This window comes from Sander lucioperca, chromosome 1 (genome assembly GCF_008315115.2).
Source record: "Sander lucioperca isolate FBNREF2018 chromosome 1, SLUC_FBN_1.2, whole genome shotgun sequence".
In the NCBI taxonomy this organism is placed as follows: domain Eukaryota; kingdom Metazoa; phylum Chordata; class Actinopteri; order Perciformes; family Percidae; genus Sander; species Sander lucioperca.
This window is the reverse complement of record NC_050173.1, coordinates 53,776,290-53,791,387: the sequence shown is the minus strand read 5'-3', so window position 1 is coordinate 53,791,387 and position 15,098 is coordinate 53,776,290. Positions and strand designations below refer to the sequence as shown.

Below are 15,098 nucleotides of genomic sequence, written 5' to 3'. Positions count from 1 at the left end.
AGTCACTTAGTGACTCGGTTTTTTTTCAGGAAAGTAGAAGTCTTTGGTCAACATGGAGACGATGCACGGGATCTGCTTCTTGCCACTAAATCCCGGCAGGTTGGAGGAGGACTCAAAGTGGAGCGCCACCTTGCGGTTGACGCGGGTCATGATCTGCATCAGCTCCAGCTCTCCGCGGAAACGCATCAACATCTCGCACAGCGCCTGCATGAACCAGGAGCCGTTGGTCGTGTTCCTCCATGAGTAGTAGCCTGCAGGACGAGTCACGTTACGAGTGTTCTTACCATTTCATTATGGATCATAAACATACTAGAGCTGCACAATATATCCAGGGGTTGTTTTTAAACGGTTATTACAATAAACACGTCGTGAAAGGCTGCGACGTATCGCAAAAGAGATAGATTTTTTGAGTAAGTTGAAAGAGAGTATCAGTAGAAAACTGCACTTTAAAATGTAACCCACTTTTTAAGTTTTCTTTTAGCACAGCGGTGTAGATACCAGCATTACTTACAACAGAACAATATCCGTTTCATTTTCTCTGCTGTCCATTTTTCTTTTTTTCAAACATAAAGACAACAGGAACTCCATACAGTTTGGGAGAGCTAAGTTGTACAGTGCAGAGTGTTAACCTAAAACAAGTTGGTAAGGCCGGGGATGTCATTCTCTTTTTAATGGTGCTTTTTATGTTCAATTCAATTTTTAATTTGTCCAATAAAATTATGTTGGAAATGATTATTATTTATGTTTTTTAAATTCAACAAGCAATTTGTTGCATTTTAGCAGAATACTGAAAGCAGAAAGGCAGAACTGAGTACACGTTTTTATTGCAAATAATGTCATCGCAATATTCAACAACATTATCGCATATTACATATTTTCCTCATATCGTGCAGCTCTAAAAACATACTGAATACCAGGGCTTTAAAGAAATTAGTAATTCCCAGGACAGAAAGTCTTTTCTACCACTTCCGTTGTTCAGTGTGTTACCTGGAGCGGTGGAATAGGCATACAGGAAGTCTGCCTCCACAGGAATCCTCTCTGATGTTTGAGCATCGACGCTGTCGGCCTCAATCCCGTTATCCAGCTCCGCCCCACGGCACGCCTCAAAAGGAAATCCAGGTAAATATAACATACAATATGCACATTAAAACTGGGATAGGCAGTTTTTCTGGCCTCATCGGGCAAAAAGTCCATACTGATCTTTCAGCATGTGGTAATTAAAGGTGCTCTAAGCGATGTTGGGTGACGTCACTTCTTGTTGACGTTCAAAGTATTGTCAAACAAAACGAGGCTAGCTCGCCCCTCCCTCCTCCTCATCCCGTCCCCTCAACCTCCCTTCCGCACACTTACCCCCCCAACCCCAAATCCTTCTTGTCGGTTATTGGCTGGAACACTGTTTGTTATGTTTGGTGGTGCAGGTTGGCGCAGTTTGTTTTATGTTGCCGTTTGTGGAGCCTGGGCTGTCTACAGAAACCGCGTTTTTGTACAGTGTGTTCAGGGGACAGGCAGCTAGTGGATAGTAGAGATGTTCCAATACCAATACCAGTATCGGTATCGGCTCCGATGCTGCCTAAAACGCTGGTATCGGGAAGTACTGGAGTTTATGCACCGATCCGATACCACGTAATAAAGCCCTAAATAAAATCTACGTTAAAGTAGTTTATTTATGTTCTTTTTCCATTATAACTGACTGTCAAACTGCATAATAAACAGTCACTCCAGAAAAATGCGATTATGCGATCGCATAATTCAAAGCATAATCAGCCAAAGTCCGCATATTTATGCGGGGCTGCATTTTTTTCACTTTCGCCACATAAATTGCCGATTTCCGCGCAAAATATGTGGGCCTTGCATGATTTCATAATCCCCGCATTTTTGTTGCAAAAAAGTCAAATATATCTTAGCAGAAAGTTGAAAAATGTTGCGTTTACTTCACACAAGAGCAGCCATTTTCCCCTGTTGCCATGGGAACATTATGAAGTGACGTTATGAAGTGACCTTATGAAGTGACCTTATGAAGTGACCTTATGAAGTGACCTTATGAAGTGACGTTATGAAGTGACCTTATGAAGTGACGTTATGAAGTGACCTTATGAAGTGACCTTATGAAGTGACGTAATTACGTGACGTGAACATCATCAAAAAGCTGCCAACCCCGCATTGAAGCCATGATGAAACTGTAGTTTTTGCAAGTTCCCGCAATTTTTGCAAGTTCCCGCAATTTTTGCAAGTTCCCGCAATTTTTGCAAGTTCCCACAATTTCATCGCATAAAATTGCATAAATATCCCGCATATTCCATCACATTTTTTAAGAAAACGTGCCGCATAATCAAGGATTTTTGCCCACAACAATCACAAAAAAACATTCCATTCATTTTTCTGGAAGGACTGAATAAAAGAAAGTTCTGTGGCATTCATTGTTTGTGTTTGTTCATGTTTCACAAAGAGTTTAACCTGAGCCAGACCGATAACAAAGATAGAAATAATATCACATCCATACAGGGATAGTAGTATACAGTTGTTAAATATACATACTGGTATCGGATCGGTACTCGGTATCGGCCGATACGCAAGTTCAGGTATCAGAATCAGTATCGGGAAGCAAAAAATGGTATCGGGCCATCTCTAGCGGATAGTGAGGAGATGTTTGCTGTATGTGACAAAAAATGTCGTAGCCTAAAAAAACGCGTCACATCGCTTAGAGCACCTTTAAAGTGGACTGACAGATAACTAGACTTCTGCATCTCCTCTTGGCTCTGTTTCCAGCCTTTAGAAAAACTAGTCCCTGACTGGGGACTTTGGCCAATCACAGACCATTTCAGAGCGAGGGCGTTCCTATTGTTTGTTCTACAAACGCAGGTGCACATACGCATCCCTTCAGATGGTGAAAGCCTGATTTAATGATAGAAGATTCTGCAGAAAAAGTTGATATTCCAGCATTGGCAACAACTGAATACACTGCAAAGCAACCCCAAAAAAAAGGTCTAAAAGAGCGTCTGACAATAAATGCAACATATGTTAATACCAGCGAAACATTCCAGAGATGGAGAGAAAATGTTTAAAAAATAGTTTAGCCTTTTGCTAACCTTAGCCAAAGGTTCACCGCTGTGGCTAAAGCTCACAGCTGAGGTTCCCAAGAGGCTAAACTATTAGCAGCATTTTCTCTCCATCTCTGTGAAGCTTCGCCAATATTGACATGTTTTATTCATAAACATGAACTTGAATCACAGTATGTCATCTCAAATGGCTTTACACACCCACAAAGCCTTCAAAGAAAACGGTCATTCTCATAGAAGAGAGCTGCAGGAGGAGAGCTATATTTTTCACATTTTTTGGCTTTTGTTTTGCCTTTTCCAGAAAACTACCACCCACGGCTTTATCTGTGATGGTATTTGATGGTTATACTGAGACAATGAGGGCATGTGGTTTAAAAAGCTACAATAACAACCAGCGGTGATTGTTGTGTAATTCCGATTTTATCTAAATCACATCTCTGAATTTAGACTTTTGCCCTTACATGTGCATAAAATGTTCAACGTCTTATAATTAGGGCTGAAACGATTCCTCGAATAACTCGAATAATTCGATTACAAAAAATCCTCGAAGCAAAATTCTTTGCCTCGAAGCTTCGTTAAATCAATGTAATTAAGGTTGTACAGCTCACTGTGTTTCCGCACGGAGGATAATTACTAGCGCACAACAGGTTGACGCTTCTGTGGGCACAAGACCGTTTATATACTGTCTATGCACTAGACTGACGGCCCAGATTACAAATGAACGAAGACGAAAATAGCGAGGGTCTAAGAGAAGAGACAGGCGAGAGAAAACGACAGAAAGTTTGGGGTCATTTTAAGCTGCAAACATGCTACTACATCATCTTTGTAGCGTCTGCTGCTCTCGTCTGCTGCTCTCGTCTGCTGCTCTCGTCCACTGCGCGGTTTTACACAACTAGCCTACAGCATGCTACTCTGCAAATAGCGATGTTTTACCAACAAGCTAAAACGAGAGCTGTCAGTTTGTAGTCTAACTGTTTATTAGTTTGTTACGAATCTTTAGAAACTTAGCTGCTGCCGGAGACAAACCGGCTCCTCCCCCCAGTATGGCCACTTAATATGCACGTGAATGACGTCATCATGCCGGAGATGTCTGCATTCTTTATTCTTTCTCCTCACTCAGTATTATCCATCCATCCATCCATCTTCGTCCGCTTATCCGGTCTCGGGTCGCGGGGGTAGCAGCTCCAGCAGGGGACCCCAAACTTCCCTTTCCCGAGCCACATTAACCAGCTCCGACTGGGGGATCCCGAGGCGTTCCCAGGCCAGGTTGGAGATATAATCCCTCCACCTAGTCCTGGGTCTTCCCCGAGGCCTCCTCCCAGCTGGACGTGCCTGGAACACTTCCCTAGGAAGGCGCCCAGGGGGCATCCTTACCAGATGCCCGAACCACCTCAACTGGCTCCTTTCGACGCAAAGGAGCAGCGGCTCTACTCCGAGCTCCTCACGGATGACTGAGCTTCTCACCCTATCTCTAAGGGAGACACCAGCCACCCTCCTGAGGAAACCCATTTCGGCCGCTTGTACCCTGGATCTCGTTCTTTCGGTCATGACCCAACCTTCATGACCATAGGTGAGGGTAGGAACGAAAACTGACCGGTAGATCGAGAGCTTTGCCTTCTGGCTCAGCTCTCTTTTCGTCACAACGGTGCGATAAATTGAATGTAATACCGCACCCGCTGCGCCGATTCTCCAACCAATCTCCCGCTCCATTGTTCCCTCACTCGCGAACAAGACTCCAAGGTACTTGAACTCCTTCACTTGGGGTAAGGACTCATTCCCTACCTGGAGAAGGCACTCCATCGGTTTTCTGCTGAGAACCATGGCCTCCGATTTAGAGGTGCTGATCCTCATCCCAGCCGCTTCACACTCGGCTGCGAACCGATCCAGTGAGTGCTGAAGGTCACAGACCGATGATGCCATCAGGACCACATCATCTGCAAAGAGCAGCGATGAGATCCCCAGCCCACCGAACTGCAACCCCTCTCCACCCCGACTACGCCTCGATATCCTGTCCATAAATACTACAAACAGGATTGGTGACAAAGCGCAGCCCTGGCGGAGGCCAACTCTCACCTGAAATGAGTCCGACTTACTGCCGAGAACCCGGACACAGCTCTCGCTTTGGTTGTACAGAGATTGGATGGCCCTGAGAAGGGACCCCCTCACCCCATACTCCCGCAGCACCTCCAACAGTATCTCCCGGGGGACCCGGTCATAGGCCTTCTCCAGATCCACAAAGCACATGTAGACCGGTTGGGCATATTCCCAGGCTCCCTCCAGGATCCTTGCGAGAGTAAAGATCTGGTCCGTTGTTCCACGACCAGGACGGAATCCGCATTGTTCCTCTTCAACCTGAGGTTCGACTATCGACCGAACCCTCCTTTCCAGCACCTTGGAGAAGACTTTACCAGGGAGGCTGAGAAGTGTGATACCCCTATAATTGGCACACACCCTCTGGTCCCCCTTTTTGAAAAGGGGAACCACCACCCCGGTCTGCCACTCCTTAGGCACCGTCCCCGACTTCCACGCAATGTTGAAGAGGCGTGTCAACCAAGACAACCCCTCCACACCCAGAGCTTTAAGCATTACTGGATGGATCTCATCAATCCCTGGGGCTTTGCCACTGTGGAGTTGTTTAACTACCTCAGCAACTTCCACCTGGGAAATTGACTCAGTATTAGCCTTCTTAAAATGTGTCCCCCAGAACAGTGTAGTTGAATAGCCCTGCTGTAAGCTTTGTACAGTCACATTTACCTGGGCTTAGTGAACAGCTCTTTTACATATCCAGTGATAAATGCCAGAGGCAAGAAGGGGAAGGGGGTGAAAAATATTAACATTTGGGCCACCAAAAATGTACTTGGAATTTGGCAATAAAAAATTTTGCTTTTTCAAAAAAAGACAGGTTTCCTTTTTTTTAGTACACAGCAATAATAAGTATTTACTATTGCTGTTTACTAAGTATTTCTTACTAAGTATTTCTTATCCGATTACTATCGATGGAATAATCGGTAGACTACTCGATTACTAAAATAATCGATAGCTGCAGCCCTACTTATAATCAAAGACTGGCATCAAAGAGTAAGAAAAACACAACATATTACTGTTGAGAGTCCTTTTTGCAAACTTAGACAAAGTCTACCAAATCTTACACTACAAAACAAGCATCTCCAAGCACAGCCGTAGACAGGGCTGTAGTACAGGAGTCCGGACTCTGACTCGAGGCGCTTTTCTGTTGCTCTGACTCATCTGTATTTGGACTCAGACTTGTCTCGGACATCGGCCATTGGACTCCAAATATTCTAGTTGGTCTCGACCGAGTCCAGCACTACATGCTTTTGTTCTAAAGTAACTTCCTCCTTCAAAACAAAACCATAGATGGAGCGCGCTCGTTCAGAAAACAGGTGTTGGTTTAAGTTCAGATCCATCTAGAACAGGCATTGAGATTGGTCGCCTGGTATACACCTGGCTGCATCATATTCCTCAATCATCAGGCTTCAATCATTTTCATTTTGGCCACAGACACAGGCTACGTTCAGACTGCAGGCAAAAGTGGCCCAAATCCGTATTTTTTGGGGTCAAGTGACCAGGTAAGACTTCTTCAGAAGTAGTGTGAACACTCAAATCCAGCCCAGATCTGATTTTTTCAAATCAGAGTCAGGCCACTTCCATATGTGGTCCAGAATCAGACCCAGGTCTGATTTTTTTCAATGCGGGGACAGTTTGAACGACCAAGGCGGACCACCGGCCCGTCTCGCCCGCACCGTCAGGGAGGTGGAGCGTGAGCGCGTGCGATGGGACCCGAAAGATGGTGAACTATGCCTGGGCAGGGCAAAGCCAGAGGAAACTCTGGTGGAGGCCCGTAGCGGTCCCGACGTGCAAATCAGTCGTCCGGTCACACAGACCTCTGTAGTGAATTTGCAGCCATAACCCTGCAAAAGGTCAAAATAGCCAATTTGGCTCTCTTTCTCTTCATTCTTCTCCTCCTCAGCACCTGCTCATTAATGTTATGGCTGCCATTACACAAACATTGTTAAATAAAAGCAAAAATGCTTACTTCCTCCATAACCTCCCTAACTTTAGTGCAACAGCGTGCTGCGTCTGATGTCATTGTTATTGTTCTTTTGCGCATGCGGGTCAGTTCGAAACCACAAACAGTTCACACTGGAATCTGATATAGGCCACATTTTAAAAGGTGATGTGAACAGCCAAACAAAAAAAATCGGATCTGAGCAAAAAATCAGAATTAAGCATTAAGACTTGCGGTGTGAACGTAGCCACAATGTCAGCGAGCACTTTGTACTATGAATTCTTCAGGACAAGTAAAAACATTTTATATTTTAAGTAAATAATGTGGCCTAATTTGACCCTTTCGTTCTACGATCTTGACTGTCTCTCATTTGGACTCGGTCTTGACTTGGACTCAAACCTCTCTGGATTTGGTCTTTACTCGGTCTCGACTAGTCCTGGTCTTGGACTTGTCTTGGACTCGACAAAGGTTGACTTTTGACTTTTGATTTTGGAAATCAGTGTCCTAGTTAGCTACGTCTCCGTCTACAAGCATTATAGGCACATTGCCGGAAAGTGATGGCACAAGATGAACAGGTATAGTTTCAACTAGTACACGTGTATGTGTGTGGTAACGTGGGTATATTTAACCAACCTGTATGAAGAAGAGCTTGGGTTTCCCCACCAGACTCTTACAGCAATCTCCTTTAAAGTATTTTGTCAGCTTCTCCAACTTTTCAAAGCCGTCGGTGCCATATATCACGCCCTCGTCTCCGTGACTTAGCAACACACATGCAAATGATGCACTCTTACTGTGGTCCATCTTGGATGCTAGTGACACAAACACAGGGATAGATAGAAAATAAGACAAGAGTTACATCATTAGTCCAGATACCCTCTCATTTGAAATTATTATCATATTGAGGACAGTGCAGATATTGCAGATATTTAAGCATCCCGCAGTTATAGTTCTCAGACTGCAAAACATACAGGTCTGGCATGGGAATTAAAGAGTAGCCACACTCAGACGCTGCCATCTAGTGGTTGCTGCATGCTCCTGTGGTAATGCAGTCTATATAAACAGCTGTTGAACAGCTATTTTGTATCTGTTTCTGGATTTATTGTTTATTTCATATTAATGTATGTTTGTCTGCTTATGTATGCACCAACTACCAAGGTAAAGTCCTTGTAAGTGTAACTTACTTTGGCAATAAATCTGATTCTGAATCTGAAATGCAGAAATTGTCAAGATTTGCTGTTCCAATCAGTCGACAAATTGATTGTACATGGCAGTGTGAGAGGATGGGAAGCATTCTTTTTCTTTAAACTTTAAAGTGCTCATATTATGCTTTTGGGCTTTTTCCCTTTCCTTTATTGTGTATTATACCTTTTTGTGCATGTAATAGGTTTACAAAGTGAAAAAGCCTAAAGTCCACCCCAAAGGGACTTACCATCTTCCAGAGAAAACACTGTTCACAAACTGCTCCAAACAGCTCTATTGTAGTCCAGCCTTTACTTCAGAGACAAACGTGGTCACTTTGTAACACACGTTATAATGCTCGCCTAGCTGCTAGCGTGGCACGCCCTCATACTCTGCAACTGACTGGCTAGCAGTGCTTACCTAGCTACTGCGCATGTGCAACTCCTAACAAAGATGGAACAGAAGTGAGATGTCTCACTCTGTAGCTAAAACAGAGAGCTCAACACACAGGGTGAAAAGAGGAGCTGCAGCAATGTGAAGTATGACAAAAATATGGTGTTTTTTGAAAATTAAACCACATAAATCTATTCTGGTACAACCTCTAATACAATTATGAACCTGAAAATGAGCATAATATGAGTACTTTAAATAAATGAAAAACTGTAGTCTCTATTACCACTAGACAACAGTTGTTTCATCTCCTCCACGGTCCGATCAGTGTTCACACTGATCTTATAACCCAGCTCAGAGAAGGTCTTAATAGCAGTAGCAGCATCTACATCCGTCCCGTTCCGAGCACTCATCCCTGGAGAGAGACACACACAAACACACAGGTAGGAATGCAGTAGTCGGCAGCTACAATCATGGGCGTAAATTTGTGTGTGTGTGTGTGTGTGTGTGTGTGTGTGTGTGTGTGCGTGTGTGTGTGTGTGTGTGTGGGGGAGGGGGCACGGCAATATAATACAGCCACAATTGTACTTGTAGAGGATATGTGTAGTTGTGGGACTCCAGTAAGTAGGCTGGCAAGGCTATTTTATTGGATGAAGTGACTCTTTTCTCTAATACAGATTATGCTGAACTGAGAACTGAGCCTCCTAGCGAGCAAGCTAACCAACTAGCCAGCCAGCCACTTAAATAGTAAAGTTTAACAACTTAATGTTTCATTCACACACTCTTGTCACAGCGTAGAAAAGCACAACGCTCTCGCCAGATGAGTGACAACTTTGTTAGGCTTGTTTTTCTGTAACTAGTGAAAGCACTGTGGGTGGAATAAGCAAGCTAACATTAGCTAATTAACTATCCATCAAGCTACCAAACAAGCTAAGTAACTTTATAACTGCTAGCTAACACAGTGGACTCATGAACAAATACATCATTTTTTTTGTCATGACTAATTTATTAATGACTCAGCATAATCTGTATTAGAGAAAAGAAGCAATTTATCCGATGTTTAAAGTGAATAAAACAGCCTTGCCAGACTACTTACTGACGCAATTCGATCTCGAGTCCATGGATGTATTAAGAGAAGCACCACCGGACTTCTGTGTACGTTAATGTAAACAAGCGGTGGACCAAACCACTGTGAGGCAAGGGAGGGGGGACTCAAAATGTTTCTAAACTTAAAACACATGTTCCCTTATGTGCATTTATATTGTTTAACTTTTTTACACAATTATTTGAAGTGTATATTATTTACAATACACAGCGTGGGGGGGGGGGAACGACACACTAGCCTGGTCCTACCAGACTCTGGTACATTTCATTTGTACAGAGAGTCTGGCCACTCTCCATTGACAAGTGTTAACTTCCTTGAAGGCGAGTACTCTGTTAAAACTATTGGATCTGCCCAGAGCCACTCTGGATCTGCCATAACCAATCGCCAACGTTTGGTCGTGACGTATGTCATGCGCATGTGCAACAAGAAGGGAGACCGACAACTATCGGCTTATATTTAGCATTAGCATCGCTAGCGTTAGCCTTAGCCAACTCCTTCACCACTAACGGAGCGAGCTGGAAAATCAAACTTTTCCCGAACCCCGTGGGGAGGAGGGGGACCCAACATCATGGCCACCAACACAACTCAGCAGAGATTGTTCTTGCTCGGGCTTTAACTTCTGGATATTCGGCAGCGTTGCTGCCACAACGGACCGAATGGCTTCGCTCGCATCTTTCTCGCGCACGTCCTAACGTCATCGTTCTCAGCCACTCCCTCTGTTCACTGATTGGACCGCCAAATATTTGGCCGGAGAAAACCCAAGAATATATCGCGAACCCAGACGGAGTACTGAAGGGAAATGAAAATTGAGTGGAAGTACGTAGGAGGGCGGAGCCAGGCTAAGGACACACATGGGGGTGGGTCCCAATTGCTGTATAAATCACACATTGTTAGTAAAATGGGGGTGACACATTGACACACACGTGAGACTTGTTTGTTGTCTGTTATTAAATTTACAGAACATTTGTGCAAGTGACTGCCAAATTAAAGAAGTGTGTGTGTGTGTGTGTGTGTGTGTGTGTGTGTGTGTGTGTGTGTGTGTGAGACACTTGTTAAATGGGTGTAGTTACCTGTGCTTCTGTGGAAGTTCTTATTGTTGATAATCAGACAGGTTCCGATGCAGGGATAGTCCATCTTGTAGCGGTAAGGGTCAGAACCTGCTGTTTTACTGCTGCGGGGGACAGAGTCCACTTCCTCAGCAGTCTTACTACTGCCTGCGGGCTCTGCATCTGACCTGACAATTCACACACACACACACACACACACACACATACACACACACACACTTTAAAACTTTGAAACCTGGGGAACTTGTTTAGCACGTCACACTCGAACGAGTTTTAACACGCGCTGACAGCCAACCCGTTAGGAGACTTTTAGCGTCAATAACAACGACAAAAGGCACCTGACCAAGCGTCCGTGTTTTACGAGATGAGAGCGAGAATCTGTTGTGACAGCTCAGTGGTATCTAAACTTCCTTAACCACAGTCTGTGCTGTGCGATTGCACCGATCATACGCGGAAGTCCTAATGATTTTTGAAATCTCCCATTATACAGGGTGATGTATCAAAGCAGTGGTATTATAAATGTTCCAAAGACTAAAACAGAGAGGCAGAATCACACAGTCTCACATCTATCGCATCTACTGGAGTAGGCCATTTAGTTTCTACTTCATTGAAATAAGGTATGCCAAAAGGGTGTATTACAGAGAAGTTACAGAGAAGGAAAAGGTAGAAAATTCCATCTAGGAGTTTATATACAAAGGTGGCTGACTGATTCATTTCAGAGATTACGTAATAATGCTACACATGGCTAATTTAAAGGCCCTGCACAGCCGTGGACCTGTCCACCCACACAGCTGCTTTCAGCCCAATTGTGTGGGAGTGTGCAGACATTGGCTGGATCTCACTTTCCTTATTTGATAGCTCCTCGCTCTTTGCTCCTCAGCTGAACCAGAAGTTGTTCAAGGCCGTCTCAAAGGAGCGAGCATCGAGGAGGGATCTCTGAGGAGCTATGAGCGAGGATGCACGAGAGCAGCCTTCCCGGAAGCTTTGCCTTGAAAGCTGTCGCTCATAGCGGTTCTATTTGTTACTCGGAAGTCGGATTTTCCGAGGTCAAAGTCGGTACTGCTAGAGTGGTCGATAGTTAGGTTTAGGCATGGTGAGTGGGGATTGGTTAGGGTAAGAATACCAGGGTAAGCCAATCAGAGGCAGAATAAGGCATGTATATATATATATAATTTTTTTTTAACACACCTTTAATTAAAGTGGGCCTTTAAAGTGAGCAGCTGTATGAAAAATTGACCTTATTTTCAATAGACCGAGTATACAGGATTAGGTATTAGTCATCAGTGTACAATAATTATTACCTTTTCTTTGAAAACAATTTCAAGGCATCCACTGTGTCCTCATCACTCTGCGTCACGTCCATGTTCCTACAGGCATGGATGCATACAAGGCAGTGATCAAACACGAAAAAATTGGCATCTATCTTTCTCTTCCAGTTCCTGGTATTCAGTATCTTGCACTCTGTCAAAGTATGTGCAGGGCTCATCCAATTACTATCAATGCCATTTCAAACAAATCATATGATCAATTCATATCAGCAAAAGCCACTTGAGGACGATTGACTGGTTTCGTAAATAAAATTTGATTAACTTAGTTTTTACACTATATTATGGAGGTGCAAAGATTAATCGTACTATCAAATTAATCGCCAACTATTTTGATAATCGATTTAATCAGTTTGAGTAATTTTTATGAAAAAAAGAGAAAAATTATCTAATTCCAGCTCCGTAAATGTGAACATTTTCTAGTTTCTTCAACTTTTTATCTTTCTAGCAAATAACAATGACAACTAAGGCAACCATACTGGATTGATGTTTAGGAGTTTAGAAAAACTGATAAGACATATCGGCTAGGGGTGTGCAAAAAAAAATGGATTCACATTCGTATTGCGATTCAAGCTCTACTGATTAAAAATCGATTCATAGAATTCCAAAAATCGATTCACATTTTAATTTTCAATTTTTAATTTTTTTATTTTATGTCTACTGCAATGACATGGGAAAAGTAACTACATTTACATACTGTGAATTGTTTTTGGAATCGAGAATCGTTTTTGAATTGAATCTTGAGCCTAAAAATCGATATTGAATCGTGACATTTTCTGAATCGTGCACCCCTAATATAGGCCACAGTAATAACAACAACCCATTACATGTACTGTATATTGACATGGTTCCCTTAGATTTGGTTTTGTTGTATTTTTTAGTCACAGAAAATAACACACGCATTTTCTAACTGGTATTTTGCCACAGATCTGGCGTTAACAGGTTTCCTCCCACAAAGGCATTTTTTTCGTTGGTAGATAGTAATTCCAATGAAGACGTTGACAGTGAGGCATGTGGTTTATCCAGTGCGGCAGCTGAAATTCAATTTCATTTAACCCCCATTGAGGGAGGCAGCAGCAATTTCGGAGAGTCCGGGAGATAGCTGAGAAAAATTTGTAAAATTTGTTCCTTTGCAATTTGGGTGAACTAACCCTTTAGATGTAGGCCTATACTAGCTGGGCGATATGGAGAAAATCAGATATCACGATATTCCTCACCAGATACCTCGATGTCGATATTGCGATGATATTGTAGGCTTGACAATTTTTGCTTTAAAAAAATGTTTTCACAATTAGATTTTAGATAAATAATCATCAATAATGTGGATATAATGACAAAGTGGGTAAAGGCAAATAATAAAACAGCTAGAACAGTCTGGTAAGTGAAGAAAATTACATTAATTTACTGTAATGCTGCCTTTAAAACCAGAAAGACAACCCTTATGCCATATCCCGATATTATGATTTTCAAAATCTAAGACGATATCTAGTCTCGTATCTCGATATCGATATAATATTGATATATTGCCCAGCCCTAGCCTATACTGTATGGTTTACGTTAAAATATTATTTCTAAAAAATAAAAAAGATCTTCTCACTCACTCTTACTGGATAGCAGAAACTCACTGAGAGTAACGTTTAGGGGATTTTTGTTGTTTGTTTGTTTGTATGTTTAGGTTATACAGGATGCTAAATTATAGAGCCGTTTTAATCAGACTTTAAACTCCAAACCAGTGAACACATCAGAGCAAAGCCCTGATGGTTAGTTCAAACCATAGACTGTATACAGTCTATGGTTTGAACTGACCACAACGAGGAAGTTGTTGCACATTGTGGTTTGTGGTTAGGTGGGTGGAGAGGCAAGCTATACCTATATTTAATTAATATACATTTAGGAATACACCATGTATTATACCAAATATATTGAATGTATCATTATAAATAAGTTATATTATAATAGGCTTAATCAGTGCTCGAGAGAAAGGATGCAATACTGTAATACTGTCAAAACGAAACTCCATCGACAGGAACTTTAACGTTACAGCTCTGTTATCAGAAGTAGGTCAGTAAAAAGCGAAGATGACTTTATTCATATGAATTTATATTAATGTTACATAATGTAGCTAGTTAACTAATAGCCTACCGTTTTCTGTAAAACAGGACTGTGGGAATACTAGTTCAACGGTTGACGGAATAAAATGTAAGCTAAACTTTATAGTCAACGTTACACGTCTAATGTACAGATTCAAAAGTGTGGTCATGCAACGGTAGTCATGTCTCATTCAGGAAGCAACGCAAAAACTGTTACTAGCCAACTTTAATTACGTTAACTTACACATGAAATTAACCACGGCGAAAAATTACCAACGAATAACGTTAACGTTGCGAGTTGAAGACACACACGAAACTTTTGTTAGTATCTGGATATGGGATTTTTGGCCACCTGCATTAGCTGGCCAAGTTTTGAACGAGTGAGTTCACAAGCCTGCAGTTTCACTTAGCTAACGTAAACTAAACATGTATTTCAGGTGCTAACTTTACCTCGTTAACCTTAACCTTACCTGAAGTAGGTTAGCCAAGTTACCAGGAAAGGACATTCAAATATAAGTCGTGCTTTGTCAAAATCATATGTGAATAATAATTGAAAAAATATATTTTTCTTCCAAAATAAACGTACCTCTTTTGTGGGACGGTGGTAAAGTAGGTGTTATCAAGTCCACGTCCTTACCATCAATAACGTTCCCAATCATTACAAGGAAATGTCAAATTTTTGGTTCGAAGTACAGGCTTGGAACTCTTAGCCAATCAGGAACGCTATTCCCTGTGTGGGCTGGCGAAACCACAGAAAGCCAGCAGTTGATTGGCTTAGAAAACTGTCCAGAACGTCACGAACAATCCCTTAGGGTTAGGAAAAAATTACTTTACACCAAAACCAATTTGACTACAAGCA

The 15,098-nt window shown here is 42.4% G+C and overlaps 3 protein-coding genes across 4 annotated transcripts in view; all 3 read right to left on the bottom strand.

Annotated features, from left to right (window-relative positions):
- The window catches only part of LOC116036559 (interferon regulatory factor 2), a 51,474-nt gene that overhangs the window by 17,515 nt on the left and 18,861 nt on the right, over positions 1 to 15,098 (bottom strand). The window lies entirely within an intron of this gene.
- Positions 1 to 15,098, bottom strand: part of LOC116036564 (caspase-3-like) — a 34,498-nt gene that overhangs the window by 755 nt on the left and 18,645 nt on the right. The gene's annotated exons all lie outside the window — the stretch shown is intronic.
- Positions 7 to 14,940, bottom strand: LOC116036563 (caspase-3-like). Its single transcript, XM_036007839.1, has 7 exons — positions 14,710 to 14,940; positions 12,126 to 12,191; positions 10,828 to 10,991; positions 8,939 to 9,067; positions 7,717 to 7,892; positions 988 to 1,102; positions 7 to 251 (listed from the first exon to the last, which is right to left on the bottom strand). The coding sequence occupies exons 2-7, from the start codon at positions 12,185 to 12,187 to the stop codon at positions 7 to 9; spliced, it is 891 nt and encodes a 296-aa protein (XP_035863732.1). The 5' UTR covers positions 12,188 to 12,191; positions 14,710 to 14,940.

What these genes read in the sequence shown, in the direction of transcription:
- LOC116036563 (XM_036007839.1), bottom strand. Translation starts at nt 12,187, where the DNA reads ATGGACGTGACGCAGAGTGATGAGGACACAGTGGATGCCTTGAAATTG. An exon ending in GAACTTCCACAGAAGCACAG is followed by an intron (nt 9,068 to 10,827) that starts GTAACTACACCC and finishes GTCTCTCTCCAG; the next exon opens with GGATGAGTGCTCGGAACGGG. An exon ending in GAAACAACTGTTGTCTAGTG is followed by an intron (nt 7,893 to 8,938) that starts GTAATAGAGACT and finishes TTGTGTCACTAG; the next exon opens with CATCCAAGATGGACCACAGT.